The 26508-nt window shown below is 56.5% G+C and overlaps 1 protein-coding gene across 5 annotated transcripts in view; it reads right to left on the bottom strand.

The window, feature by feature from the left end:
• GSE1 (Gse1 coiled-coil protein) overlaps positions 1-26508 on the bottom strand; it is a 423047-nt gene that overhangs the window by 99871 nt on the left and 296668 nt on the right. Inside the window, exon 1 of one of the 5 annotated variants that reach the window (XM_036832482.1) lies at positions 11695-12278. The exons of the other annotated variants lie outside the window; for them this stretch is intronic. Within the exon in view, the coding sequence (XP_036688377.1) occupies positions 11695-11731 (37 nt within the window). The 5' untranslated portion in view covers positions 11732-12278. Of the gene's footprint in view, positions 1-11694; positions 12279-26508 lie in introns of those variants that run through there. 5 annotated transcript variants of the gene reach the window in all.

Genomic DNA, 26508 nt, shown 5'->3' with positions numbered 1-26508 from the left:
TGGTTTCTTCCTGGCAGGCGTTACCACCGTCAGTGACTCCACGATGGCAACAGAGTCAATGTTGTGAAACTCCAGGGGTCAGGGACCCTCTGACTAATGCTCCCCTCTCTCAAGCCGGTCCCAGCCCTGTTCTAGCTGCAACTATGCTAGTGAGATGTCAGCTATCAGCCCCATCCATGGATGGAGAAACTGAGCGAGACAAAGGTGAAAGGTTTCCCAGGAGCCTCCTCCCCAGGTACCTCGCCCGTCTCTGGGTCACGAGTCTAGCTGGCTGCCCTAGCCACTGATCAACCCCTGCATGCTGAAGTCGAGGATGAATATTCATGAGCCTATCTGGTTCCACACTTTCATTTCTGGCCCAAATTAATAATTTACCGTGGAGTTTCATAAAAATCAGACATAGCTCATTAGCAGCTCCCCAAAAGGCACACCAGGCTTCTCACTGATCCTGGTGACGGGCTGGTCCTTCATTCTGTGACAAGTAACAAGGCCCTTAGTTTGAGAAACAACCCTTATTTGTACAGGGATAGTGAACCTGAAACTGGCGGATCCCGCTGCCGTGGGAGACCACCTAGGCGTGAACCTCCCGGCTGCCCCGCCAGAACACCAAGGCCTCTGCATGAAGCCCCACCACGTACAATTCAGGACACTGAGGAAGTTGCCCCTGGAAAAGACAAGGCCACCACCTACCTGGACACAGAGCCGGCAGGTGAATGGAGTATGTGTTCCAAAGAGGCTCCAACACCTCCCACCCCCATGCTCTGCTAGCACCTTGCTATGCCCACATCGCCAAGTGGGGCTTAACCCCCCTCCAGTTGACCCCGGGCATGCTCATCCCTCACTTGTAAGGAACAGAATGTGGCATAAGTCAAACTGTGCGACTTCTGAGGCTGGGTCCTAAAAGGCCATGCAGCTTCCCCCTTGTGAGCCGGGACCCCTGCCTTTGGAGCCCTGAGTCCCCACGTAGGAAGCACGGCTTCCCCGAGGCCACCATGATGTGAGGAAGCCCAAGCCACGTGCAGGGGCCACACGGCGGTGCTGGGACTGAGAACCCCAGCCGAGGTCCTGGCCAGCAGTCAGCATCACCTGCCAGACAAGACAGTGGAACAAGCCCTCCGATGATCCCCGAGTCTGGCCACCAAATGGCCTCCAGCCTCCCAGTCTTCGTAGCTGAGGCCCCAGGCCTCATGAAGCAGAGACCACCTGTACCCATCGTGCCTCTTCTGAATGCCTGACCCACCGCACACGTGAGCGTGATAAACGACGTCGTATTATAACCACACATGTGCTTGTGAAGGCCTCCTCCAACCCAGGGAGTCCAGGGAGCTGCTGACGTGGCCCGCCCAACCACGGGCCAGCATGCTGTCACGGTGAGTGCTGAAGTAGAGATGGGGTGAGGTCTGCCTGGGTGGGAAACTTCTCAAAAGAGCAGCGGTGGGGAGAGAGAGTGACATCTTTGTCCCTGGGCCCTTAAGATCTAAGATAAAGGCTGAGGATACTTGTGCCACTCATTCCCAGAGGGGGTGAGAAGCCCGTGTGCCAGCCCCCTCTGCACTCAGCTGCCGGCCCTGCCTCACCTCACCCCATCCTTTCTTCAACTGCTCTCCGGCAGGCAGCCCCACCCCGCCAGGCCCCTCCAGGGAGTTCAATTAAGACCCAGGCACTATCTCCTCCTCCCCTTCCTTTATGTTCCCTGCCAGCCCCCCTTTTCTCTTGTCAGATAATCACGGGAAACCAGCAAACGGTTGACACAGTTACCAAGACGACAGAAGTTAGGACTGGAGGAGCTCTGAAAGCTAATCCTAAATGAATTATAGGACAAGAGTGACAAGGGGGTGGAGACCAGTGTCGGGCAGCTTCAAAGAAGGCCCCAGTGTATGAGACGAGGTGCCGTCTGCCCCTGGCGTGGGCTCTGTTGCTGGCTTGAGGGTGACACTGGAGTCCTCTGGGGGTGGAGCGGTTGGAGAAGGAATTCATTAAAATGAAATCCTCCACTGGAGATGGTCTGGCAACTCCACCCGCCACCCAGGAAGACCCAGGGTCCCGGGCTCACCCCATTTTCCTTTTCTGACATGGGGGGCAGTGGGAAAGGGGCCAGGACGATCTAATCAAGGCGATTCCATTTCTTCTTTACTTATTTAGAACTTACCATCTTGTGACCAGAGCGTCGTGCATGGCCCCAGCTGGCTGACAGCCATTTCGAGTCTGAGCAAAGGGGCCTGCCCAGCCCCAGGGGCCACGGGCAATGTGCTCCTTGCCCTGGCCACTGCCCCCCATCAAGCATGACTCATCCAGGTCCCTCGGGAAGTGCCTCCTTCCTGACATCGGTCCAGAATCCAAGACACAGGCAGAGCGAAGTCCAAACGTAAACACAGCTAACGGTTCCACAGTGCCTGGTCCGTGTTTCCACAGATTAACTCACCGAATGCTCACAACAACCCGAGGAGGCAGGCCCTACCACTGGCCCCATTTAACAGATGGGGAAACTGAGGCCCAGAGAAGGTAAGTAACCTGCCCAGAGCCACACAGCCTGTCAGGAGCTGAGACAGGATCAACCCCAGTGCTCTCACCCCACAGTCTTTGTTCCAACCAGCACTATAGCATCAGAAAAGTTCGCTGACCTTGAAGCCCGCCAGGCAGACCCACACAGGGGCACCCCTGGGACCTCAGCTTCTTGCTGTTACCCACCTGAGGGCAGGCCCTGAAACCCCACGCACCACTTCTTCCTAGGAGGCCCTTCCTGATTACTCTAATCCCCTGCTCTTTCACTTGCCAAGGACTCCTATGGAAATTAAAACCCCATTCTCAAACTTCCTGGGGACCAGTTACCGCCAGCTTAGTTTCCGCAGTCAAGTCAAAGTGTTAGACCAGTTCTCACCCCTGAGCAAGCATGAGAATCCCCTGGAGGGCTGAGAGCACACAGATTGCCGGACCCCACCACAGACTTCCTGCCTCAGTAGGTCTTGGTGTGGGGTTGGGGGTTCACGAGAATCTGCATCTTATCAGCTCCAGCTGGTGCCAATGCTGCTGGCCCAGGAACCCCACTTTGAGAACCACCGGGGTGCTGGCCCACACTCAGAGCCCCCTGCCCTGCCCTCTTCCTGCAGGACCCCATGGCTCTGAGGGGAGCCTCTGCTGATAGTCTGCCTCCAAGATGGAGGCTGTCCGAGCTGCCTTCCTAAAACAGATGGGACGAGGCACGCCGCCATCTGACCCACCTGTACCTCCAGATCACCCACCTCTCCCTGCCTGGTCCGGCCTGGGCCTTGGCGGTCATCTCCATGCTGGTCTCCCTCCTGCCCCTCAACCACCCGGAATCTATCTCAGCCCAGCAGCCGGAAGGAGCTGCTGAAGTCACACTGCCCCCTCCTCTGCTCCCAGCTCTCCCAGCTCGTCCCCCAGCCCTCTCCCCACGGCTCCTGCCCCTGCGGCCACACGGATTACCCTTGAGGCCTCAGGACCTTTGCACGTGTTTGACCCTCTGCCTGGGACTTTCCCCTCAGCCCTCTCCAGGGCTAACCCCTCTGTTTCTTCGGGTCTCTGGCCACCCTCGCCCACACTCTGGCTACCCCATTCCCGTCCCCAGAGCCTGCACTGGGGGACACAGTGCCATGTGCTCGTTGCTGGAACGGGTGCTCTAGGAGGGCACGGCTCCTGGGAGCTTCTCGGCTGTATTTCCGCATGCCTGGGCCAGTGCCTGGCATGTTGTAAACACATGTGGAATAGACAGATGAACTTGGCAACTTTAAAGCCCTGGGTTCCCACCCACTCACAGCAGAATCAGGGTCACGTGTCACTGGCCTTATGACATTCAAGACGCTCCAAATGTGGTTCCGACCCACCCAGTGGCTTCATTTCCCACCACGCTGCTTCATCCCTCCTCGCCAAGCTCTCCTCTCCCCCTAATACTCTCCTTTCTGCCCTTTCCTGGGAGGCCCAGTGCGAAGGCCGCCACCTTCCAGGGGCCTGGCCCAGCCCCCTTCGGGGACAGCGCTCCCTCCCACCAGCTGGGCCCTGCCTGCCCTGCCCCCACTCTCTGAGGGCAAGGGCTGGTCCCAGTGCCGCTGCCTGGTCTCCAGGGTTGGGAGAGAGGCCCCAGGGCCCACTGGGCAGCCAGGGAGGCCCCTTCTGAGTGAGGCCCCATCCTGCCCACTCACTTTCTCCTTCCCATGCTTCAGGCCCAGGGCCCTCAGAGTCTAGAAGGGGTCCCGCTGTCTAGACACCCTCTTTAAAGGATGTGCAGGCTTCAGAGCCCTGCCACCAGCGGGCACCTCTAAGAATCAGGGCAGGACTGGTGGCCTTGCCTTTCAAGTGCCCAGACTAGGAAGGCCAGCTCAAACTTCACCTCCTCTCTGTGGCCTCTCAGATGCTGACTCCACCCCTACTTCAAAACCAATCGGTGCTTCCTCAGCACTCCCAGAAATTTCTACACATGCCCCTGGGCACCAGCATTTTTTACCCTGAATTACTCAGTCCACATCCCCCACTTCCACCAGGGCAGGGACGGCCCAGCACCCAGTTCTCAGCACACCTGGCATGAACTTAACATGCTGAATGTCTTAAGAGTGGCTTCCCTTTTCTTGTTCATCCCTCCTCACTGTACTAGCCTCCTTTCACCCAGCCTCACCCCGCCTCTGCACAGCTCACTTCCAAGGCCTGCCTCCAATGCCACCTCCTCCACGGAGGCTTCCTGGATTTCCTCCACCAGGGTGACTGATCCTGGGAGATTCCAGAGCACTCCGTCCTCACTCATCTCGCTCCCTATTCGTTCCTGAAGCAACTTGAGGATGAGACACAGACCTCCTTCGCTGCTCCTTCTGGGTCAACACAGGGCCCAGCACTTGCCCAGCTCAAATGGTGATATTTAGGAGGGGACAGACTGGTTTTGTGTCCCAGGAGCACAGAACTAGGTGAAATGCACGTGTGTGTTCCCTGTAAAAAGCAACATTCTAACAACCCACGGTGGCATGGCAGCTGCGACCCTCAGAGACCACCAAATCGAGAGGAGGGAGGGGCTGGGCCATCTGACCTCTGAGGTCCCTTCCAAGCCCAATGTTCCATGACTTCCCAACCCCGCAGGCCATTAAGCAAGTGGCCAAATGCCCACTGGGCGGCAGTCCAGGCCTGGTCAGAGGGCGCTTCCTGTCTCTCTGCAGGGGGAGAGGGAGAAAGAAGGCCCTGATCCTTCAAGGCTGTGGGCTTCCACTGGGTGGGCTCGGGCTCTGGGGGCGAGACCTGGGCCCAGATTAACTCAAATTCGGCCAACCCTCAACAAGCACTGCCCTCAGCTCTAATCCAGGCTGAGGGCAACCATCAACCCTAAGCTGTGGAAGGCCTGGCATGGGTGGGAACAAGCCGGAAAAATGCGTTTTCCCCTAAAGACTTGTAAAAAAAATTCTCACTGATTTTTTTCCCTTTTACCCCAAGCTTTTACAGCTCTAAATACGCCACACTTAGTAATTTTACGAGCAAACTAAGCTATACATCACACGGTTTTATGTTCCTAAATCAACAAAAGGACTTTAAATCTATATGGAGCTCTTAAAAAAAAAATGCACTGCATCTATTTTTATTCCCTCACCCCCAAATTCCCTCTTCCTTTCTAATACACTGCCCCCCACCTGCCCGAGTGGCTTCAAAATTTCTGACTGTGTAGCTAGACCAGCAAGGAGAGACAATTCCAGATATGAGTGTAGAACTGCTTTGTTGAGGGACCCTGTAAGAGGTGAGGCCACTGTCCTTTGGGAAAGGGTTACTTTAGGGGTTATTAAAGCCTGATTTTTTTTTTCCCTGCAAAATACTGTATGATAGGACATTCCCTAGTAGATGAAGAGGCCACATCTACCAACCCAATCTCACCAAAAATCTAAGAATTAGAAATCAACAGGTCCAGGCCTTCCCTGGTGGTGCAGTAAGAATCCGCCTGCCAATGTAGGGGACACGGGTTCCAGCCCTGGTCCGGGAAGATCCCACATGCCACGGGGCAACTAAGCCCGTGCACCACAACTACTGAGACTACGCCCTAGAGCCTGCAATCTGCAACTACTGAGCCCACGTGCTACAACTACTGAAGCCCGCACACCTAGAGCCCGTGCTCCGCAACAAGAGAAGCCACCGCAATGAGAAGCCTGCGCACCGCAACGAAGAGCAGCCCCAGCTCCCCACAACTAGAGAAAGCCCGTGCGCGGCAACAAAGACCCAATGCAGCCAAAGATAAATAAATAAATAAATTGATATAAATAAATAAGTAAATAAAAAAGAAATCAACAGGTCCCTCAAGGTCTTCCGATGTCCGTGTTCTTAGCTGCAAAGCGTGGGGTAGACCAGATGACCAGAGGGGCCCATCTGTACTTGACCTTGGAGAGAAGGAAGCACAGTGGGGCTGCTCCATTCACACATGTCCATGTCCAAGTGATATGGAGCCCTGGACTTGGAACAGAGGCCCAGGTCCAGACACTTCATCCCACTGCTGGCTCTGTCCCTGGGAGCTGGGTGGCCCTGGCCAGCTGCCCTCCAACCCTCCACTTCCTCCTGCACAGAAGGAAGCGAATCATCCCTGCCCCTGCCCCGTTCTAGGGCAGGAATCCAGGTATCGTAATGAGTGCTCCGAGAGCATAAAATAAACTTCTCCGGACTCCAAGAGTCAAGAAGAAGCAGGAGAGTTTCCAACGGGGCCATATCAGGTTCCCACCCATGGAGTAAAAACAACACATTTAAGGAAAGAAAAAAATCTTAATGAGAACCAAATTGAGCAGGGGGGTGGGAACCAGACCAGGCCCCTTGGTGAAGGGCTGGGCCGCAGCTGGGACAAAAGGGCCCCTGGCTTTCCCAGCCTGACAGATGGAAATGTGGCGGCCCCTCCCCCTTTCTCAGGGGTATCGGAAGATTAATTAGTGATTGCCTGGAAAGTGCAAGATGGGAGCCGAAATGCTTGTCCCTGCTGAGTTTCTGAGCTGTAAATAAGCAGCTTTCTCAATCACAACTGAAATAGCAGTGCTGTCCTTTTATCTGAGTCAGATCCCATTAGGCCCAACCTGCCCCCAGAACAGGCCTTGGGTGGTTCCAGAGCCGCCCCAAAGCCATGGGTTTGCTCACGACCCGGCAGCTTCCCACAATGAACCAGAGCTGGGCATGAGCTCGGTCACAGCTGGCAACTGCAGACAACCCACTCCCCTCCCAGCTTCAGCTCCTGAGGGGGCACCCCGGGATCTGGCAGCTGGCAGCTGGAGGTCCACGGCTCTGGCCTGCCCTCACCTCCAGCTGCCTCCCCCAAACCAGGTGGGCCTGATCACAGATCCACACACGGCCACACCCTGGGGCTTTCTGGAAGCAGTCTAGGGGGTAAGAAAGAAAATCTAGGCAGCTCCCCACCGGCCATTTGGGCCTAGGTTTACTTCTCCCGGGCAACACCAGCTCCCAGTAGGAGAAGCCCATCTCTTGCAAGCCTGTCAAAGGATGCGTAGAGAGGGGCCCAGGCCAGCTGACCCTCGGGGAAGAGAGGCAGTTGGGGGAAGAGAAAATATTCTGGGGAGACCTGGATTCTCTGAGAACAGCCACCAGCAGGCTATGTGGCTTTGGGCCAAGCCCCAGCCCTCTCTGGGCCTCAGTTTCCTCACTGAAGAATCTGGAGTGTCCTTCCCAGCAGTGGACAGTAAATCCCCAGGGGAAGCCAGGGTCACCCAGAGTTCAGCACGGGGCCGGGGTGGGGTCAGCTGACAGCTGAGGAGTCCTCCCTCCGCGAACTCCAGGAACAAGATAAGGGGGCCAGCAGGGCGCCACCGCCAACACCAACGGCCAATTCCCTCCCTCACTCGTTCAACAAATATTTATTAAGCAGGGACTCTGGAGCCAGACTGCCCGGGGTCAAAGCCCGGCTGCACCATTTACTGCCTGTGCGGCCTCAACCTCTCTGTGCCTCGGTTTCTTTAGGTGGCAAATGGGATTACATTAACACCATGTCTGGTACGGAATGGGCACCATAGAAGGACTGGCTGTTGCCACCTCCTCCTCCTTATTATTTTTATTATTATTTTTATTACTGGTCTGGCGCTGAGTCAGGCAGGAAAGAAACACACAGTCCCCACCTGCGTGGAGCTCGCGGTCTGGTGGAATTCAGGAAAGGGAGTAGCTGGCCACGCGTGTGCACAGAAGGGAGTCTGGAGAAGAGGCATTAGAGACCCCCCCGACCGCTACCCACCAGTCCCCAGCTCTCTGTGCCACCTTCTCCTGGCACAGAAAGCATCCCCACCAGTGAAAGAGCACCAGAGGCCAGACACTGCGTCATGGGGCGCGAGGGGCCTGGTCCAAAGACCTGAGTTCAAGTCCAGCTCAACTGCTAAGAAGCCCTGTGATTGTCTGCAAATAATCCCACCTTAGTAATAATTACTACGATGACTATAGCTGTCACTTGCTGAGTGTTAAAGTCATCCCAGGTACTGTCCTCAGTACCCTGCAAGGATTCACTCGTTTAATCCCTTACACCAGATGTCAGCACACTTCTCCTGTAATGGGCCAGATAATGAGTCAGGCTTGGCCGTCCTTGTCACACCGACTCCACTTTGCTGTTGTAGCTCGAAAGCTGCCACAGATAAAGCTGCCACAGATAACACATCAAGGAACGGGCGTGGCCACATGCCAAGAAAACTTTATTCACCTAGTCAAGCAGTGGGCCGTAGAGGGCCAACAACTGCCTTACGCTGATGCTGAGGTAGACCCTATTATGGATCCCATTTCACAAATGGGAAAACTGAGGCCCAGAGAGCTCAAGCCACCTGCCCCAGGTCACGGCTCGGCAGAGGCAGAGCAGGACTTCAAACCTCCACTGCCTGGCCTCAGTCCTGTCACACAGGAGGAGTGGTGCCTGATGCCAGGCTGACTGTGAATGAACTGCCCCCCCGGGAACGGCTGGACGGGCAGGTTCTGGGCCCTGGCTCTCTGCAGTTACAGACACTGTGACAGGATCCGGCTGTGGGGACACAATGGGGTCCCAGAAGGTCAAGAGCACTTAGGTGTCAGGCCTCTAAGGCCACAGAGTCACAGCCTGCCAGGCTGGCCTCATCCAGGCCCCTCCGTCCTGGGCCAGTGTGGTGGGCAGCGGTCAGCTTCACGTCCCAGCTCTACCACTTCCCAGCTGGGCATATGCTAGCTCCCCTGAGCCTCACTTTCCTCATCCATGAAATGGGCAGACACCAGCACTTAGCTCAGGGGTGGGAATGAGATTTACAGGACCGATTCCCAGAAAGCACTTGCAAGGGAGCCTGAGGGTGATCACAAGAACCAGGTCATTCCTTTTACAATTCCATCTACTACTCTAACATGAGTTGACTGAAGCCCAGGGAAGCAAAGCCACTTGACCATCGCTCTTCTTTCTACACTATTACAGCAAAATTATCAAATGCAAACCCTAGTTGGGCAATTGAAAAAAAGAAAACTCTAGTGGAGGACAAGTCTGCCTCCACAGACCCAGAGGACGTGTGCACTGACCTCCCCAGGGTCCCGACCAGCAGCCCTCACCTCTGCCGCTCAGGGCTTCACGTCAGCCAGGACTGATTTTCCTTAATTGCTCTGCATTTCCTAGCCTGACACTTCCTCCTTTTCTCTCCGAGGCTCCCAGTGTAAAAAGACAATCGGTTACCTGATGAATAAATGTGCACCAGCAGTCACCCAATGGCAGGTCAAGTGGGGTGTAGATTACAAACACCTGTGCTTTTAAGAGCACCGTACTTAAGATTCATTCTTGCCACAATCATGTAGTGAGTGTCTATTAAGACAAGGTGCAGCTCTGGGGGTGGCGCTGCAGGTACAAAGCGGGGTGGAGAGGCCACCAGGAGCTGCCAGCCAGAGCAGCAACGCTGGGCCAGAGCTTGGGTTTAAAGGGCCCTGGCACCAGCTCTCCGCCACCCGGGGTCTACCTATGGGGGAGCCTGGGGGAGCCGGCTCTGAGCGTGAGCGTGGGCCCTGCACCCTTTTGTCAACTGGGGATTCCGGCTTTAATGTGGAACGGACCTGCCCAGTGTATGCAGTGCAGAGGGAAGAGAAGCGCCAGCTTTGCATTTCGGGTAGTGAAGGAAAAAGAGATCAAGAATACAGAGATACAAGATAAAGAGATCAAGTGCAGACTCTGAGAAATATTCTTCCTGTGAAAGTGGTGGAGACACCAAGCAAGAGACATAGAACTTGTCAGTTCCTGGGAAGGGCTGGGGACCCAAAACAGCCACAAAGAAACTCAACAAGAGTAAATGGACAGATTTCCCACAGAATGGAGAAGTCCTTTCCACTTTTCCCCCCTTCTAGCCTCCCTCTATGCTATCAACTTGGTGAAAACGTTTGCCCTGGTTTCAGGGTCAGCGAGGGCCACATCTAGCAGAGCTGGGTCCTCCCCGGGCCCATTCCCTCCCCCCATGCTCCTCCCAGGGGATCCAGGACAGCTGTGGGAGCCTCAGACAAAATGACAGGGGCTTCTGAACACAGAGCGAAAAACTCAAAACCCAACACCCGGCCACGTGCACCTTTTGCCAGCAAAACAGTAAACCTCCTCTGGCAGCCTCCTATGCAGAATTTTAAAAGCCCCAACATAAGCAGCTCAGAAACTTCCCCTCTCCTCCCTACTGCGCCCCAACGTCCCCCCAAACCCCCCAATCCATGGACGCCCCAACTTCCATAGGAACTGTGTGTCAACACCCAGGGAAGATAAAACTCTGAAAGGAAGGAAAGGGAAATAAAAACAGCTCATTCCTAGATCAAGCGGTCACACCAGCCTTCCTGACCTGCGGGTCACGTGGCCCACCAGGGGTTAGGCCTGGTGAGTTACTCCTGACCCGAGGGGGCTCTGGAAGGGGGTGACAGCGCGCCAGCCAGGAGGGCCCCAGGGATCACCAAGGCTCCCACCTCCCTCACCAGGAACCCTGGCTCACCTGCTTCCCTTTAGCCTACATGTAATTATTTTTAAGGTTTCAAAGTGCAAATAAGGTCAACACAAGAGGGGCTCCCCAAACCTCCCGCTGTCGCCCCCTCCCCTTTGGGCTGCAAGCGCGACTTGCCCCGAAACAGAAAGTTACAGGGCAGGCTGCTGTCAGCACGCAGGAAGGTTAGGGAAACAGGAAGCCACGCCAACCACCCTCCAGAGCTTCCCCCGGCCCCCTCCTCCGACCTCCGCAGGCACAAAACCTTCCAGGGAATCCCAGGCAGGAAGGGGGGCGGGGGGCGTGCGCGCCACGCTCGCGCGGAGACCGCGCAAGGGGCTGGCTGGAGGGAGAGGAAAAGAAGCCCGGGGACTGGGGGCGGGGGGGCGCATGCTACCCGATCAGGGCGGCCTGCGGGAAAGTAACTTCACACCCGGTGCTTAATTCACCTTGGAAGGCTCGAGTGCCCCGGCAGCTCGCTGCGCCGCCGCCCCGGAGCCGGCTCCGGGCAGGCAGACAAAAGGAGCGAGACGCGCAACCCCCGGCGGCGGCGCAGCGGGGGCGGCGGGCCGGGTGGGCGCTCCCCGCCGCACGTAGCGCACACACCGCCCGCTGGACCGCAGCGGCAGCGGCCGGGGCCGCGCGCGCCCGCCGGTCTGCCGGGGGCTCGGCGGACCCACCGCCCCGACCCAGGCCGGGGTGGGGGGAGGGGCCTGGAAGGGTAAGTTAGGTTGGGGGTCCGGGGCGCGCCGGCGCCGCGCGGGACCCGGGGAGGCGCACAGAGCTCGCTTACCTGGTAAGTAATACAGAGGCGGCTTCAATCCAAACATGATTCAGATTAGAATTCCATAGTGGCCAGAGAGGGATGAAGAAGGAAAAAAAATATTAAAACCCAGCGAGGAGACAAAAAGCGCCGTCCGAGTCACGGCGCTCAAAAATGTCCAAACAATAAAATAAAGGCAGAAGAGCGATCCGGACAGCGACGGAAAAAAAAAAAAAAATCAGTCTTTTTTTTTTTTTTTTTCCTCCCTAAAATGATCAAAAGGCTCTCTCTCCGGCCAGCGCCCGGGCAGTTTCGGCCACCTTGGCCCTGGCAGATCCACAATGAGGTAATTGACGACCAAGGATGGGCCGGAGCCTCCACGGCTGCCCGGTGTCTTCGCCGCGTGTGTATTTTCTGCCTTTTGGACTTGAGATGCAAATAAAAAAAGGAGGGGGGCGCACGGCGGAGGGAAGCAGGCGGGAGAGTGGAGAGGAGCGCGAGAAAAATAAAGGGGGGAGGTGAGGGTGAGGAAATTGGGGGTTTAAGATCTTCAGGGATTACTCATATGAAAGAAAAAAAGAGAGAGAAAAAAGCAGCCCCCAAGACGTGCGAGTAGCGATCTCTCCTCCATTCAGCCATTTGAATGTCAAGGGCGAGGGTCAAGAGACCTGTTTCCAACAGGGTTTCACGTTCAGAACCAGAAGGAAGAAGGAAGAGGGGGCGGCGGGAGGGGGTATCTCTTGTTGCCAAGGAGAAATCGGCTTTGTTTTCGTTTCCCCTTAGCTACTGGGTGAGGAGGGGCGGGGGGGGGGGGAGAAGAGGAGGGGGCGAGCGGGGAGGAGAGAGGAGAAAATTAATACCCAAACAGCCAAGAAGTACCGAGGGGGAGATTTCTTCTCGTAAATAAGAGGCAGCGATTGCAAACAAGTCCCGGGCAGGAGAAAGCAGGCCGAGGAGCCGGCTCCCCTCCCCCTCTCGCCACCAACACCCCCCCCCCTTTTTTTTTTTTTTTTTTTGGTTATCTCCCTGGCCCGGCGTCCCACCACTGACTCAGAGAGCAGGGGTGGGGGAAGGAGGAGAAAGAACTCGCGGGGGCTCGGGCGCCCGGGCAGAAGGAGCAGGAGGAGAGCGGGCAGGCGACAGCGCACGGCGGTGGAGAGCCCCTCGATCAATTTTCATGCAAGAATCATTATCGGTAAATTGGAAAGCTGGCTGCCTGACAGCAGATTTGTCTCCCCTAATGAAAGCGAAAGGGTAGGGGCGCAGCGGCTGGGGGCTGCAGGCGGCGGCGGCTCCTTCCGTCTCTACGCGGCATCTTCCAAGAGCTCCATGCTTCGCAGGGCGATAATAATAGTTTCACTTGCGAGCTTCCCCCCGCGCGGCTGCCGCGCCGGGCAGCAGATCCATGCGGACCGGGATCGGGGCGCAGAGAGCTGGGCTCCCCTCTGCAAACGCGGGGAGAGTGATGCTGCTGGCGGCGGGGTGCTCCCCTCTGCCCCAAAGCGGGGGCCGTTTGCAAACTGTGGGCGGCTGCGGGCGCCGCCGGTCCCCCCTCCGGCTGCCCAACTCCGCGCTCTGGCCGCCCGCCCGCCCGCCCCTCCTCCCTCCCTCCCCACCCACGTCTGACAGCTGCGGGAGCCGGGAGTTCACCCGCCGCCGGGGCCTGGGAGAAGGGTCCCCAAGTCGTGCTCCGGGAGCTCTGGCCCGCCTTTTGTGAAACCCACACGGGGCTGCAGAAACACACCGGCCCGGCCCAGGGTGAGCTCCTAAGGCCAGCGGCTTCCTTCTCTCCTTCTTTTCCTCTCACCCCCCACCCCTCAAAAATCCCTGTTGCAAGTGTAATCAAATGCTTGATATCATCTCCCACACTCTCCCTGCACTGGTGCATTATCAGATCCGGGAAGGCATGCTTCCAGGCAAATAGACCTAATAAATGCTATTACTGGGATTCTGCAAGCCCCGGCTGCACCATAGTAACGAGAGCCCTGGCTAATTTGGTTTAAGAAAACGACCAACTGCACAGAGTATGTGTGAGTGAGTGTGGAGCCTGTATCGCTCCTCCCCACCCGCCTCTCTTTCACACCAGCTCACGAAGGCCCCATGTGATAATTCCCCAAATCGAAGGGGGAAAAACCCTGCCGCCAAACCACATCCTGTGCGCTCATTGTCCAGCCCAGCGATTTTAAAGAGACAGGATCCATTTACCCACGCCCGCACACACACTTAAACGCACGCTGCAAAGCTGTCTCTTGATGTGACAATTTATTTTCAAGCCCTTTTACCTTATGAAGGGCCGGTCCCTCAGCGGCACAACCAACCGGAATCGCGACTTGGTAACACTAAGGGGTCACCTTTTGACCCCAGATACAATCACCTTGGTTTGTGGAACAGACCTGAGCCTGCAGGTACGCACGGCAGGTCACCGCGACCACGACAGGCTTGGGTTCCTGCCAACGCTTTCCAGCCGCTGCGTAAATCAGGGGTCCCCAGCGGCAGCCCCGGGGGTCCCTGCTAAACGCAGCGGCTTCGGGTGACAATTGGACTCCTGGAATATGATACTCTAGAGGACAACTCCCGAGGGCAAACTGGAGGAGGTGGGCGGACTCCGCGTGCCTTCTGACCCCTCTCTGCCACTCACCCCCCCCCCACGCCCACCCTGCAAGAATATCTTAAATGGGCTGGGCGGAGCGCTCGGAGCCAAGGGAGGGGTGGCGCTCCTCCCCGCCGCCACCAATGTCTGGGTGGGTGCAGCGCGCAGGCGGCTGCCTTCTTCGCCCGCTGGGCCGCCGGGGGTGCGAGGAGCATCTTTGAATCCCCCAGTCCCCGCGGCGCCCCGCCCGGCGCCCCCTCCCCGCGGGCGGCCGAGCGCGCGCGGGCAACCGGGAGGGCGCTGGGGCTGCTGACCCGGAGGAAACGGGCCGCTCGGGGCCGCCGGCGCCCGCCGCCAGCATCTGGCCGCTCCGCCCCGCGCTGACCCCGGAGGTCACGCCCGGCCCTCGGCGGCGGCGGCCCTTTGTTTCCGGGGCTGCGTGGCGGCGCGCTCAGCACTCCCCGCGCCTCCTCCTGCGCCCGCCGCCGCCTGCGGCCCTGCGAGGGAGACAACGGCCTGGCACGGCGGGGTCGGGGTCCAGCACCTGCCCGCCCGATCCCGGACCGGCGTCCGTTTCCCAACCCGCCTTCGCCTCCCACCCACATATTTGATCATCTGCGCCCTTCTGAGAGTGGGGGGCTCACCAAGGCGCACAACGGGACAGCCCAGGCGAGCTGCTGCCCACCCCCCTGACTCCTCATAAGCTCGGAAAATCTCTGATTCTACTTGGGGGAAGAGAGAACTATTTTTCAAAGATCCTAAACTATCAGTTTCTGTTGTCATTCTTTTATTGGTTTTTAATTCTCCGGGATTACACGAACAACAGTAGTAATTAATACTAAACCTTCCTCTACTGTATATGCTAATGGCAGAAGCCATAAAAATTAATTTGCAAACATGTCATTACACAATAGCTGTACAGGCAATAAACCTGTAATTATGGGCCAATCACAGGCAGGGTACAGAGGGAGGGATGCTCCCGCAGTCTGCTGGGTGCCCCCCTTCCCCCGCTAAAGTGGAGAAGATGGTGCCAGAAAGAAGCTTGCCTGCTGGGAGCCACCTGTGGAGAATGCTCCCAGACTGGGGATGGCAGAGGGGGTCTTTAGTCTTGAGTTCTAATGGCTTGGCTCCTATGCAAGGCCCCCTGGAGACAGCCACTCCAGGGGAGACTGAAACTGTGGGAGGAGAGGCACGGTGAAGCCTTGGAGAGCTCCTGGGCTGGCTGGCTGGTGGTGGGTGAGCAGAAGAGGAGTAGGAGGCAGAGAGAACAGGGCTTCCCTGGTGGCGCAGTGGTTGAGAATCCGCCTGCCAGTGCAGGGCACATGAGTTCGAGCACTGGTCTGGGAAGATCCCCACATGCCGCAAAGCAACTAAGCCCGCGAGCCACAGCTACTGAAGCCCGCGCACCTAGAGCCCGTGCTCCACAACAAGAGGAGCCACCGCGATGAGAAGCCCTGCGCTCACCGCAACTAGAGAGAGCCCACGCGCAACAACGAAGACCCAACGCAGCCAAAAATAAAAAGATAAAATAAATAAATTTTTTTTAAAAAGGGAGAGAGGGAATAGGAGACCCCACACTGGCAGGCCAGCACCCACTTATCTTTGCTTCCCGGTCAAAAGGCAAACATCTCCCCCCTCAATTAAGTAGTTGAATGCCTGCATCAAATTATCTCAAAATGCTCAGGCCAAGCCCTAATTGCTTTTAGCCACTCCCTGGGGCAGGAGGTGAGCTGTGAGATTCTAGTGATACCCGAAGTCTCCTTTGGCCCTGGGTCTGGGTGGCTCAGAGTAGGTTACTGACATTTCCTGGTGACAGGGACATTTATAACGGAGGAAAGTATGAAATCTACCATGGGAGGGTGACTGCACCACAGCTCCCGACCTGATGCCAAAACAGCTGAAAAATATAAAGCACCCCCGCCGTGCCAAGCAGCCTGCTTAACGGGCTGCGTCTCCGCTGAATGGCTCGGTTGTTTGCCGTAATGTGGCTGAACGGGGAGCTGGAAGGATTTTTCCTTTCCCACCGGCCCTTGTGGCTTGGCTGTCATTTTTGGAACCCATCACTAAGGCCATTCATTTCCAGGGGACTCAGCCCTCCTCGGACAGCGCCTATGGCCCGGCTAGGGGCGGCAGGGGCAGCCGGTCTGGGCCACACGTGGACCAGCTGCCAGGTGCCCAGGTGAGAAGGACAGCACTCTTCTGGGGAGTTCAGTTCAGCGGGATTATCTACAAGCATGGGTTACCTCTTTCCATCCCCTTTTCTCTCTCAGAGCCTGGTCACAGCAATACCCTCTCCTCCTGCTCTCCCAGCTCACCTCTGGGGAGGAATCGGGCATTTACAGCAAAAAGGCAGCAATCAGTGCAGGCTGAACCTCCAGGGTCCCTTTTTACAGTTGGGGCCACTGAAGGGCAAACTCATCCCCACCTCCCTGAGAGACCCCTGCCCACGCTGCCAGCCAACCCAGGGTGACAGGGAAGCTCTGGGCATGTCCTGGGCCCAGTGGAAAAAAAAGAAAAGAAAAGAAAAGCGCTTCATCTCTCAATGGGGAAACAAGCTGGGGGCTGGCTGCTTCCTGGAAGCGGCGTGGAGCCCACCAGACGCACACCCCCCCCCTCCAAGATGCGGGGGGGGGAGGCCCTCCTTCCCCCTCTCCCCAGCTGCACCTTCAAAATGGAGGGGCCCCAGACTCCCTCTAGCGGGCCTGCCGTTGCCACAGCACAGAGACAGCCTAGCCGGCCAAGAGTGTCAGCTGAATGCAGTAAAAATAGCCTCCCAGCACGTGCTGCAAACACTGAGGCCGCAGACAGGGTCTGGAAGCGCAGTGGTGTAGTGTCCGGCTCCGAGCGGGAGAGCTCAGTGCCTCTGTGTGCCCACTGGCACTCTGGTGGCTGCCCAGGTCAGGCTGCGACCTCACCTTCTGGAGGGGGCACTGCTCCCCAAGGATTCCAGGGAAAGAAGGCGAGGGGAGGCTGGGAGGCCACGTGGCTAAGCCGAAATGCCCCTTTAGGTCTGCCCCCTCCATTTCCCTCCCTGGGATAATCATGCCAGCTGATGTTTCCTGAGCACTCAGTCAGTGCCAGCTGCTGTTCTGAGCACTCTTCACGGAGAACTCATTAGATCCTCATGACAACTGTGTTCAAGGTCACCCTTAGGAGTTCCATTTTCTAGATGAGGCCCAGAGAGGCCAAGCATCTTGCCCAAGGACACACAGCCAGGAAGGGGCAGAGCCGGGATTTGAAGCTGAGCTGGTTCCAGAGTCCATGTTCATAACCATCAGCTTGGAGTCGGACATATCAGAGTTCAAATTCTGGCTGGGCCCCCACCCACCGTGTGCCCCGAGGCAGTGACGTCACCATTTGAGCCTCAGTTGCCTCACCTGGAAAATGGGATGAAATCAGCCCTGCATTCCAGGAAGATGCGGGTGTGTAACCACTCTGGTGCCTGGCACAGAATAAGGACTCCATAAATAGAGCTGTAAATTACTGTGTTTGGGATAATAGTGATAATAGCAATAATAGCAGTTACCACGGGCAGGGCCTCAGTACAGCCATGCTACTTGCTTTGCTAAGGGCTTTATCTTATCTGGAACCTGCCCACGGGGCAGACCTACAATGACCATCAGCCGGATCTGTACACGAGGACGCGGAGGCCCCAAGAGGTGAAGCCACTCACCCAAGGGCACCCAGGGAGTAGACACACCCGCTTTCTCCCTCCGTCCAGCTCTGGCCCTTAGGTGACTGGACGTGAGTGAAAGTTCTGTCTCAAGATAAGCAAGTCTGAGCTTGAAAGAGAAAGGGAGAACTTCTGCCCCGTCAAGGTGATGTCTGCAAACCCAGGTTCTGTTTCCATCTTGGCCTGGTGTGTTTACTTTTGCTTTCCTCTACCAGTGGCTCCAGGCTCCCCACCCAGGCAGTGCTCCCAGGCCTCCCACGGGCTTGTCCACCTGTCCTGGTATGATGGGCTAATGGTGGCCCGCCAAAATGTATGTCCACCTGGAACCATGAATTGGACCTTACCTGGAAAAGGAGTCTAGGGACTTCCCTGGTGGCGCAGTGGTTAAGACTCCACACTCCCAATGCAGGGGGCCCGGGTTCGATCCCTGGTCAGGGAACTAGATCCCACGTGCATGCCGCAACTAAGAGTTCGCATGCCACAACTAAGGAGCCCACGTGCCACAACTAAGGAGCTCGCGAGCTGCAACTGGGACCCAGTGCAACCAAATAAATAAGTAAATATTTTTAAAAAAAAGAAAGAAAGAAAAGGAGTCTGTGCAGGTGTAATTAAGTTAGGATCTCGAGTTGAGATCATCCTGAATCATCGGGGTGGGCCCTAAAATCCAATGGCAAGTATCCTTATAAAAAGAGAAGCAGACAGACAGAAGAGAAGACACAAGGGAAAACGCCGTGTGAAGACGGAGGCAGAGGTTGGAGGGAAGCAGCCATAAGCCAAGGACACCTGGAGCCCCAGGAGCTGGAAGAGACGGGAAGGACCCTCCCCTACAGCCGCTATAGGGAGGACGGTGGCCCTGCTGACACCTTGATTTCAGATTTCTGGCCTCCAGAACTGGGAGAGAATAAATTTCTGATGTTTCAAGCCACCCAGTTTGGGGTACTTTGTTACAGCAGCCACAGGAAGCTCATACATCCTGTCACTTCTGTGAAAATGGAATGCCCTCTGTCCTGCCAACCCAGGGAGGCCCTGGGCCTTGTCCAAGGCAGGATGCCATGGGCCTTGGGCCAGCTGGGTCAATCTCTCCTTCAGGCCTGTAGCAAGGGCTGGGAGGAAGATGAAGTGTGCCGGGCCCACGGGCAGGTGTGCACTCAGGCCACCTGCACTCCGTGAAGCTGAAGTCAACCCTCCTTGGCTAGAGGGCTTTCCGATGACCTGCCTGCCCTCTTGTCTCCCCCGCCGGTGACACACATTTGTTGGCTGGGGTTTGGGCAGCGGCCTGGGCTACAGGAGATCATCGAGTATGGCAATTTGCCTGGGGAACAGCCAGCCAGGCAGCCTTGCCCAATCAACCTATAAACTGAGGGCTCTGCTGGCCTTGAGTATCCCAGCCAGCCCCCTGAGGCCCAGGGTAACAACAACAAACAACAAGAAGCCTGGTGGCCGGCTTTTCACCAAACCTGTTTCCCTTCTCTCTCCGGCTCATAACCAGACTACATTTCTCAGCCTCCCATGCAGATGTGTGGGGCCAGATGACCACATTCTGGCCAAGAGAACGCAGTGGAAGTAATAACTCGCCGGCTCCACGTTCCCCTTCTGGGTCTGCCCACCAGATGTCAGCTCCCAGGATGACCTTGAACCCATGTACAGAAGACACAGCACCTCCAGCACGCCCCCAAATGTTGTTGAGAGCAGAGGCCCCTGCATGGGCCCCCACCAATTATATATTACATTGGCACACGATTAAGAAATATATTTCTACTGGGGAGTGTATATAGAAGGCAGCTTCTAGTGTGATGAGCCACTGAGCTATCCGGGGCTCTTTGTTACAGCAGCTAATGTTAGTTTCATATACATACCAAGAGATCTCCTTTACGGATATTTACTTCATGACCAGCATTGCACTGGATGCTTTAAATACATTATCTTATATCATCTTCACAATAAAAATAAATCTTTCATTACCCTCATTTTTCAGATGGGCAAACTGAGGTCCAGAGAAGTCAAGTGACTTGCCCAAGGTCATACAGCCAGTGAGAGGAAAATCCGATTGCAATCCTGACCCTGCATTTTAAACTGCTCTCTCTGGTGTCTCCCTCAACTCTCTTCAGCAGGAGCTGGCAAAGGGGCTTAAAACCCCTTTTTAATGAAAAGCCAAGCAAGCAAACAAAAATGAGAACACCGCACGTCGCTGCCTACACACAGAACCGCGTACCTGACCTCCAGGTTGGGGCTGACGCTGGAGCCGGAAGCCGGGCAAGCTCAGGATTTGGGAACTCTTTACAATAATGGTTTTACAAGACATACGCCGTGATGTCGCCAAAGTGCTGCCTCCCCGTGGGCTGCACGGATGCCAGAGAAATCAGACAGAGACTGCGTCTGGGACTGCCGGGCCACACAGCTCCTCCCTGCAGCGGGACCCCCCGCCTGTCCTCGCCCCCGCGCCACCACCCCGGGATGCTGGCAGGCCTCAGTCTGTTCATAATCTCAGACAGCTCTGGTTGTCAACGTCCTGCTTCGTGCAGAGCCAGCAAGCACAGAGCTGGCAAGCGTCTGTCGAAAAGCACGGAGGAAGGTCTCCGGGGGTGGGGAGGGAAAACGCGGGGGTCAGGCGCGGCGGCACCTTCTGTGGACACGGCGACAGCCCGTGTGTGGCCTGCCCGCTCAGGTCCTGCTCCAGCCGCCGTCCTGCTCCGCTGCTTGGAGGCGGGCTGACAAGGCTTTCTCCTCCCCACCGGTGCCTGCCCACCAGGGACCCAGGGACCAGGTGAAAGCCTGTTGGAGGGAAAAAGGCATTTGTGAACAACTCTCCCCACCGCCTGCTCCTGGCGTCTGCCGGGCAAGGAGTCACTGCCGGGACGTCATTACCCGTTGGTGGATGGCACACAGATCTGCCTGTCTACCCCTGGGCCTGACTGCTTCAGGTCTGTGTAGCCCTCTGGCCAACACGATGCGGTTCTTAAGACGTGGCTTCGTGCCTGCTTCTCTTCACGCTGGGCACAGCTTTCAGTAGGACAGAGTTGGAGTGGGGAGCCCTGGCCCCCCTTTTATTCTTCTCTACCTGCACACCTTGCAAAGAAATCCTGGTGGGCCCTCCCACTTCTTTTCCCCCTGCACCTCCCTTGCCCACCATCTCTCTGCCGTCCCCCAAGCCCTGAGCTGCCCATTCTTTATCCTCCGATGGGTCACGCCTGAACTGATGAGACTCCGGCCACGTCCCCAACAAAAGATATTCTCCCCGGAGAACGGCTCCGCTTTCGGTCATTTTCAAAGCATGGATGTGGCACAACTGACATTTGGGGCCAGATAATTCTTTCTTGTGGGGGCTGCCCTGTGCATTGCAGGCTGTTTAGCAGCACCTCTGGCCTCCACCCATGGGATGCCAGGGGCACACCCCAGCTATGACAATGAAAATGTCCCCAGACATAGCCAAATTCCACCCCCCCGCAGGGGTATAAAAATTGCCCTGGTTGAGAGCCATTGATGTTGCATAAAGGATCCAGCCAGGGGAATTCCCTGGAGGTCCAGTGGTTAGGATTCCGCGATTTCACTGCCGAGGGCCTGGGTTCGATCTCTGGTCGGGGAACTAAGATGCCCCGAGATCCCAAGGCAAGCCACTTGGTGCAGCTAAAAAGGATCCAGCCAGGGCGCTGAGTGACCTGACTTTTAGACTTAGCACTACCGTTGGCCTTAGGCAAACAAATGCCCTCTCTTGGTCCCAATTTTACCACAGAAAAAATTAGAGGGGCTGAATGGGGTGCTGTGGTCTTCCAGCTGTCTCTGATTCTCTGAGGCTGATGGTTCCAAAGTGGGGATGACCTTGGGATTCAGGAAATAGGATCATAAGGAAAGGAATCTAGTGATGTTGCAGTGTCATACAGGAAAAAGGAGGGAGGGGCCTCCTATGTTAGAGGTGGGCAACCTCAGTGCCTTGTGGCCTTTTCCCCAATCCTCTTTCTCTCTAACCTAAACAAAACCTGCTCTGAAAAAAAGTACCTCCTATCAGTCATTAACACTCTAGTATGATTTAACTCTGCCTCCACTATCGTCTTACAACCAAGGCCCCGACTGGAGCCATCGCATGGCTAACTGGAACAGCTGTAGGATGTATTTGGGAAAGGCAGGACAAAAGAGCCATTCTGCCCACTCGGGTTTAAATGGTGGTTTCAATTTCATAACATCATGTGAGGTGAACTTCCGGGTGCCCTGTGTTATATACAGTCCGTTTCAACAGCTGCCACGGGGGAGGAAACAGCATCAGTCAAGAGCTGGGGTTGGGAGAAGTTATGTGGCTTGGATGAACTAGGATACAGACGCACGTCCAGCAGGACCACCAACAAACCAGGCACTGGTGGCCAGCTCCCCCAGGGCTTCACGACCATCAGTCTCCTGACAGCACCTGGCAAACGCCAGTTTGTGCTGAGCTAAACAGAGCAACGAGGCCAGAGCATTCTCAGTTGGTGACCACGATCCTGACCCATGTGTCTCAAAGACAGGATTTCCGGTTGTTTGTGGGGGTGGATTATCCCAGAATCAGCTCTGCTTCAGATTTTGGTTGGGAGGCAGGATGCCTGTTCCTGGGGTTGGGGGCGGGGGAACATACACCTGTTTAATTCCATAGAGTGGGAGGCATGTGGGTTTGGGAAAGGCCGCTGGGTCCTAGCGCAGCTCCACCCCCACTGCAGGTACAGCAGGGCTGTGGCCTTCTCTGGCCTTCAGTCTCCTCCTCGGTAGGACGCTCAGGCTAAATGATCCCCCAGGCCTTCCAGCTCCGCGAGTCCATGATTAATAAAACTCAGACACACCATCTGCTCACTCTGACATTTAAGAAACAGAACAGGTTTCCAAAGAGAAAGCTGCCCCGTGCAGCTTGCTTTCCCTCCTGCGCCTGCTGATGGAGTGTGGGTTCACACCCTCCCCGCATCCCAGCCCCGACTTGGAAAATCTCGACACACACACGCATACACACACACAATCACACACAGAGCTGTCTCCCCTGCTCCTCCCCAGAGGTCAGACATGCGGGAGCTAGCTGATGCCCTAGTCAAACTCGGAACCACCCGGCCCCCCTCCGGGCCTTGCACCCTTTATAATGTCCTCTCCGGCTGGAGGGTGAGATGTGCATCTTGGTAACACGGCCCCAAACTTCCCAACTCAGCTGGCGCTGACTCATCTCTCCCACCAGTTCAGCTCCTCCTCGGTGCTGGGGAGTGAGAACTGCTGCCCCCTTCACAGATGGGGAAACTGAGCTCGAGGAGGGAAGGGTCAGCCCCAAGGGCACACAGGTGACAAGCAGGGCAGCAGGGGCATCACCTCGGCAGAGTAGGCATGTGTCAAATGTTCGTGCCATGCAGGGCGAGTTCCCACAGCCTGGCTCATCACACAGGACGCCCCCGAGGCTGTATCCTGCGGATGACCCTTCGCCACCCGAGGTGGCCTTGTCTCTAACGCAAGGTGCTAAAGAAGGCCAGAGAAGGCCACAGCCATGCTGTACCTGCAGTGGGGGCGGAGCTGCACTAGGACCCAGCGGCCTTTCCCAAACCCACATGCCTCCCACTCTATGGAATTAAACAGGTGTATGTTCCCCCCCATCCCCAGGAACGGTCCTCAGGCCCACTTGCTGTCAGACACAGAACATGGACCCTTTGTGCCAGGCCGATGGCCCTGCTGCGTCCGCCGAGTGGCCTACGATCAAGGGCACCTGAAGCCAGGCCAAGGGGAGGGAGGCGGGGGGAGACATTCTGGGCCAGGTGAGACCTGGCCAAGCTCAAGAGCTGAGCCTGGGCGGCGAGGGTAAGGTCAGACCGGTGATGGCTGTGTGGCAGCCAGGTGTCCTGAGGGACCTGCTCTGTTACCTCCTCCAACTGTCCAGGTCCTGCCCCCGGCTGGGCCCCACAGAGGAGATTCCTAGGAAAGCCCCTGGCCCGGGATCTGCGACTCCATGTGGGTTGAATCTCAGCAGACCCCACTCAAGTGCCCTCTCTCTGCGGCCTGCCCCCATGGGGTCAGCTGGATTTCAGACTCTCTCTGCTTCTGTCACCCGGATGCTGCACGTGGCCACCTGCTCCTGCCCTGATCACAGCGTCGGCCACTCCATGCCCAGCACAGACCTCCCTCTCACCCTCTGTCCCCTGCCACGCCCACTCCTGCCCCCACCCTGCCGGGAGAAGTGGCCTGGACTTCCTGTTTCTCGTAATCTCCAATAAGGTCAACCCAAAAAGCCAGATAAAAATATCCCTCCAGCTTCTCAAGAGTACCAGGTCAAAACGGACAGGGAAACTGGAATCCCCAGAGCTGACTGGGCTCAAAGGCCACACTGGTCCCAAGGGCATGTACCATCCTATGAAATTCGAACTTAGGTTTTTATGGCCTTGAAGGTCAAGGGGGACAGAAAGCGAAGCCTGGGTCCTCTGTACAAGTTGGGGGTCTAAGAGAAGACCCTTCCCACAATAAGCCAAGGCCCCAGAGAAGTACCCACTCAGGGTGAGAGTGAAGGGGAAGCTGGCCAGCCCTTGCGCAGAAGCAGTGCCAGGCTGAAGTCGAGTGCTGCCTGGGAATGTCAAATCCTGAACTGGATTAAGGAGGCGCCAAAGCGCTTGTGTCTCTAGGCACCTACCAGAAACAAACACACGTCCTCCTGAAGGAGATCACCTTCATCCCAGGCTTCAACTTATACCTCCAAATTTTTAAAAAAATATATAATGACTAGCACACAGTCAAAGATAACCAGTCACCCAAGAAACGCACGCTTCCTGGTTGGGAGTCAGCAGCTACAACAGCCGACAGAAGCAGATCTGCAGTGACTCGAGAGGTTGGAATTATTGAAGTCTCCACAACTCTGCTGGCTCCCATCAAGAGAGAAAAGACAAGCCGAAGGGATGTGCAGAGAACAGGAAACCGTAACAAGAGACGCATCACAGTCGAACATCTCACCAGGATGAAGTCTCCACGAGGGCAGGGACTCTGCCCGTTCACCACCACCTCCCCTAGAACCATGCCTGACCTCCAGCGGGAGCTCAGTAGCTCCCTGTGGACTCTTTAGGACCCGAGACCCTCAGGGAGGCGAGAGTGGGGCTATCGGCCTGTTCCAGGTAAGTCTGGGGAATCATTCTAGTCAGTGAGAAAATAGGTGAGAGGAGGTGATTAACCCCAAATTTCCCTTCACTGTGACATTCCTCTGTGTGAAGGTAGGTGCTCATGAAAAAAAACAAACTCAGCCACAGAACGGCCTCCACAGTGGAAAAACACAACCCAGAGGTGTAATGGCTGCTGCAAAAAGCTGAATCCTTTAGGCCGAAACAAGCAACCCCCCACCGCTATAATTTCGAGTTATCCGTTCTTTATTACAATCCCTGGCCTTGGCTCTCAAAGCATCTACCAGGGAATCTTTCTGTAGGGGCAATTTTGGTGCCTGCAATTAGCTGAACAGGCATCTTTTGTCCCCACTAAAGCACTCAATTGCAGGTGTAATTAGGTTCCCTCACCCCTGAAATCTGCAGAGGGCTGCCCGCCTTGACTAACTGCACCCACAATTAAGTGCTTACGGGCATGTGGCTGGAGCCGGCGAACATGCGCACGCAGCTAATAGCGGGGGCACGGAGCAGACTTTCAAAAATAGACACTGTGTTGGAGAGATCCAGCCTCTTTCCATTTGTTGTTCAAACGGCTCTGTCCAGCTGGGAATAATGAGAAAAGACAAACACGCCAATTAGGCTAGGTCCATACATAAATAAACCGCACAGCTCCTTAATTAAGCCACTTACAGGAGTGGGCAAGGCTGGGAGAAGAAGTGGGAAGGAGAGCGATGGCCCTGTAGGGCCAGGGCCTGGCCTGGAGGAGCCGGGGGTGCGGATGCCATTTTGGCCAAGATGGCGGAGCCAAGTGGGAGGCCTCGATCCATCACTGGGGGTTGTGGACCACTTCAGCCAAGGGATGCCGGCGGGTGTGGGGGGCAGACTTGGGGGCCGGAGGAGGATTGTGGGGGTGGGGAGGGGTCTCCAGATGCTCCCCAGGGTGAGAGGGAGGTTGGGTTAGGGAAGGCAGTAAAGGCAGCCTAAATCCCGCCACCAGGAGACGGCAGTATGGGACTGAGCCTCCTTTGTCCTTTTCCATGAGCTGGCTCGGCCTCGCACACGACCTCTTCCCTGAAAGCAGCCACACATCTGCTCTCTCCTCCTCTGCCGCCGCCTCCTCCCCGGGGCCTCAGAAGGGTGCTGAAGTCCAAAATCAAATCACCTGCCTGTTTCCACAGCTGGGTCCCTCAAGGCGCCTTCAGTGGAGACTCAGGCCCTGGCCAAGCCTCCCCACAGCCACAAACTGTACCCAGGCTATGTGGACGCACAGTTCAAGACAAAGGAGGGACACGTGTGGTCAGGGACCAGGCCAGGATGTGCCGGGCGGTAAAGGCTGGTTGGTGACGGTGGGTGATTTCTGTATCTCCGACCCCACCACCAGCCCTAGCCCCACCATACACTCTCCACACCCCCTGCCACGCTGCTGGATTGCTTCTCAACAATAAAACCCAGCAGATTGCAGTCGCTGTAATCAGGCAAGGAAGCAAAGCCTCCCGCTCCCCCAGCAGTGC

The sequence above is a fragment of the Balaenoptera musculus genome, chromosome 19 (assembly GCF_009873245.2).
Source record: "Balaenoptera musculus isolate JJ_BM4_2016_0621 chromosome 19, mBalMus1.pri.v3, whole genome shotgun sequence".
In the NCBI taxonomy this organism is placed as follows: Eukaryota; Metazoa; Chordata; class Mammalia; order Artiodactyla; family Balaenopteridae; genus Balaenoptera; species Balaenoptera musculus.
The sequence above is the reverse complement of the archived record's forward strand: the minus strand, read 5'-3'. Positions and strand labels throughout refer to the sequence as shown.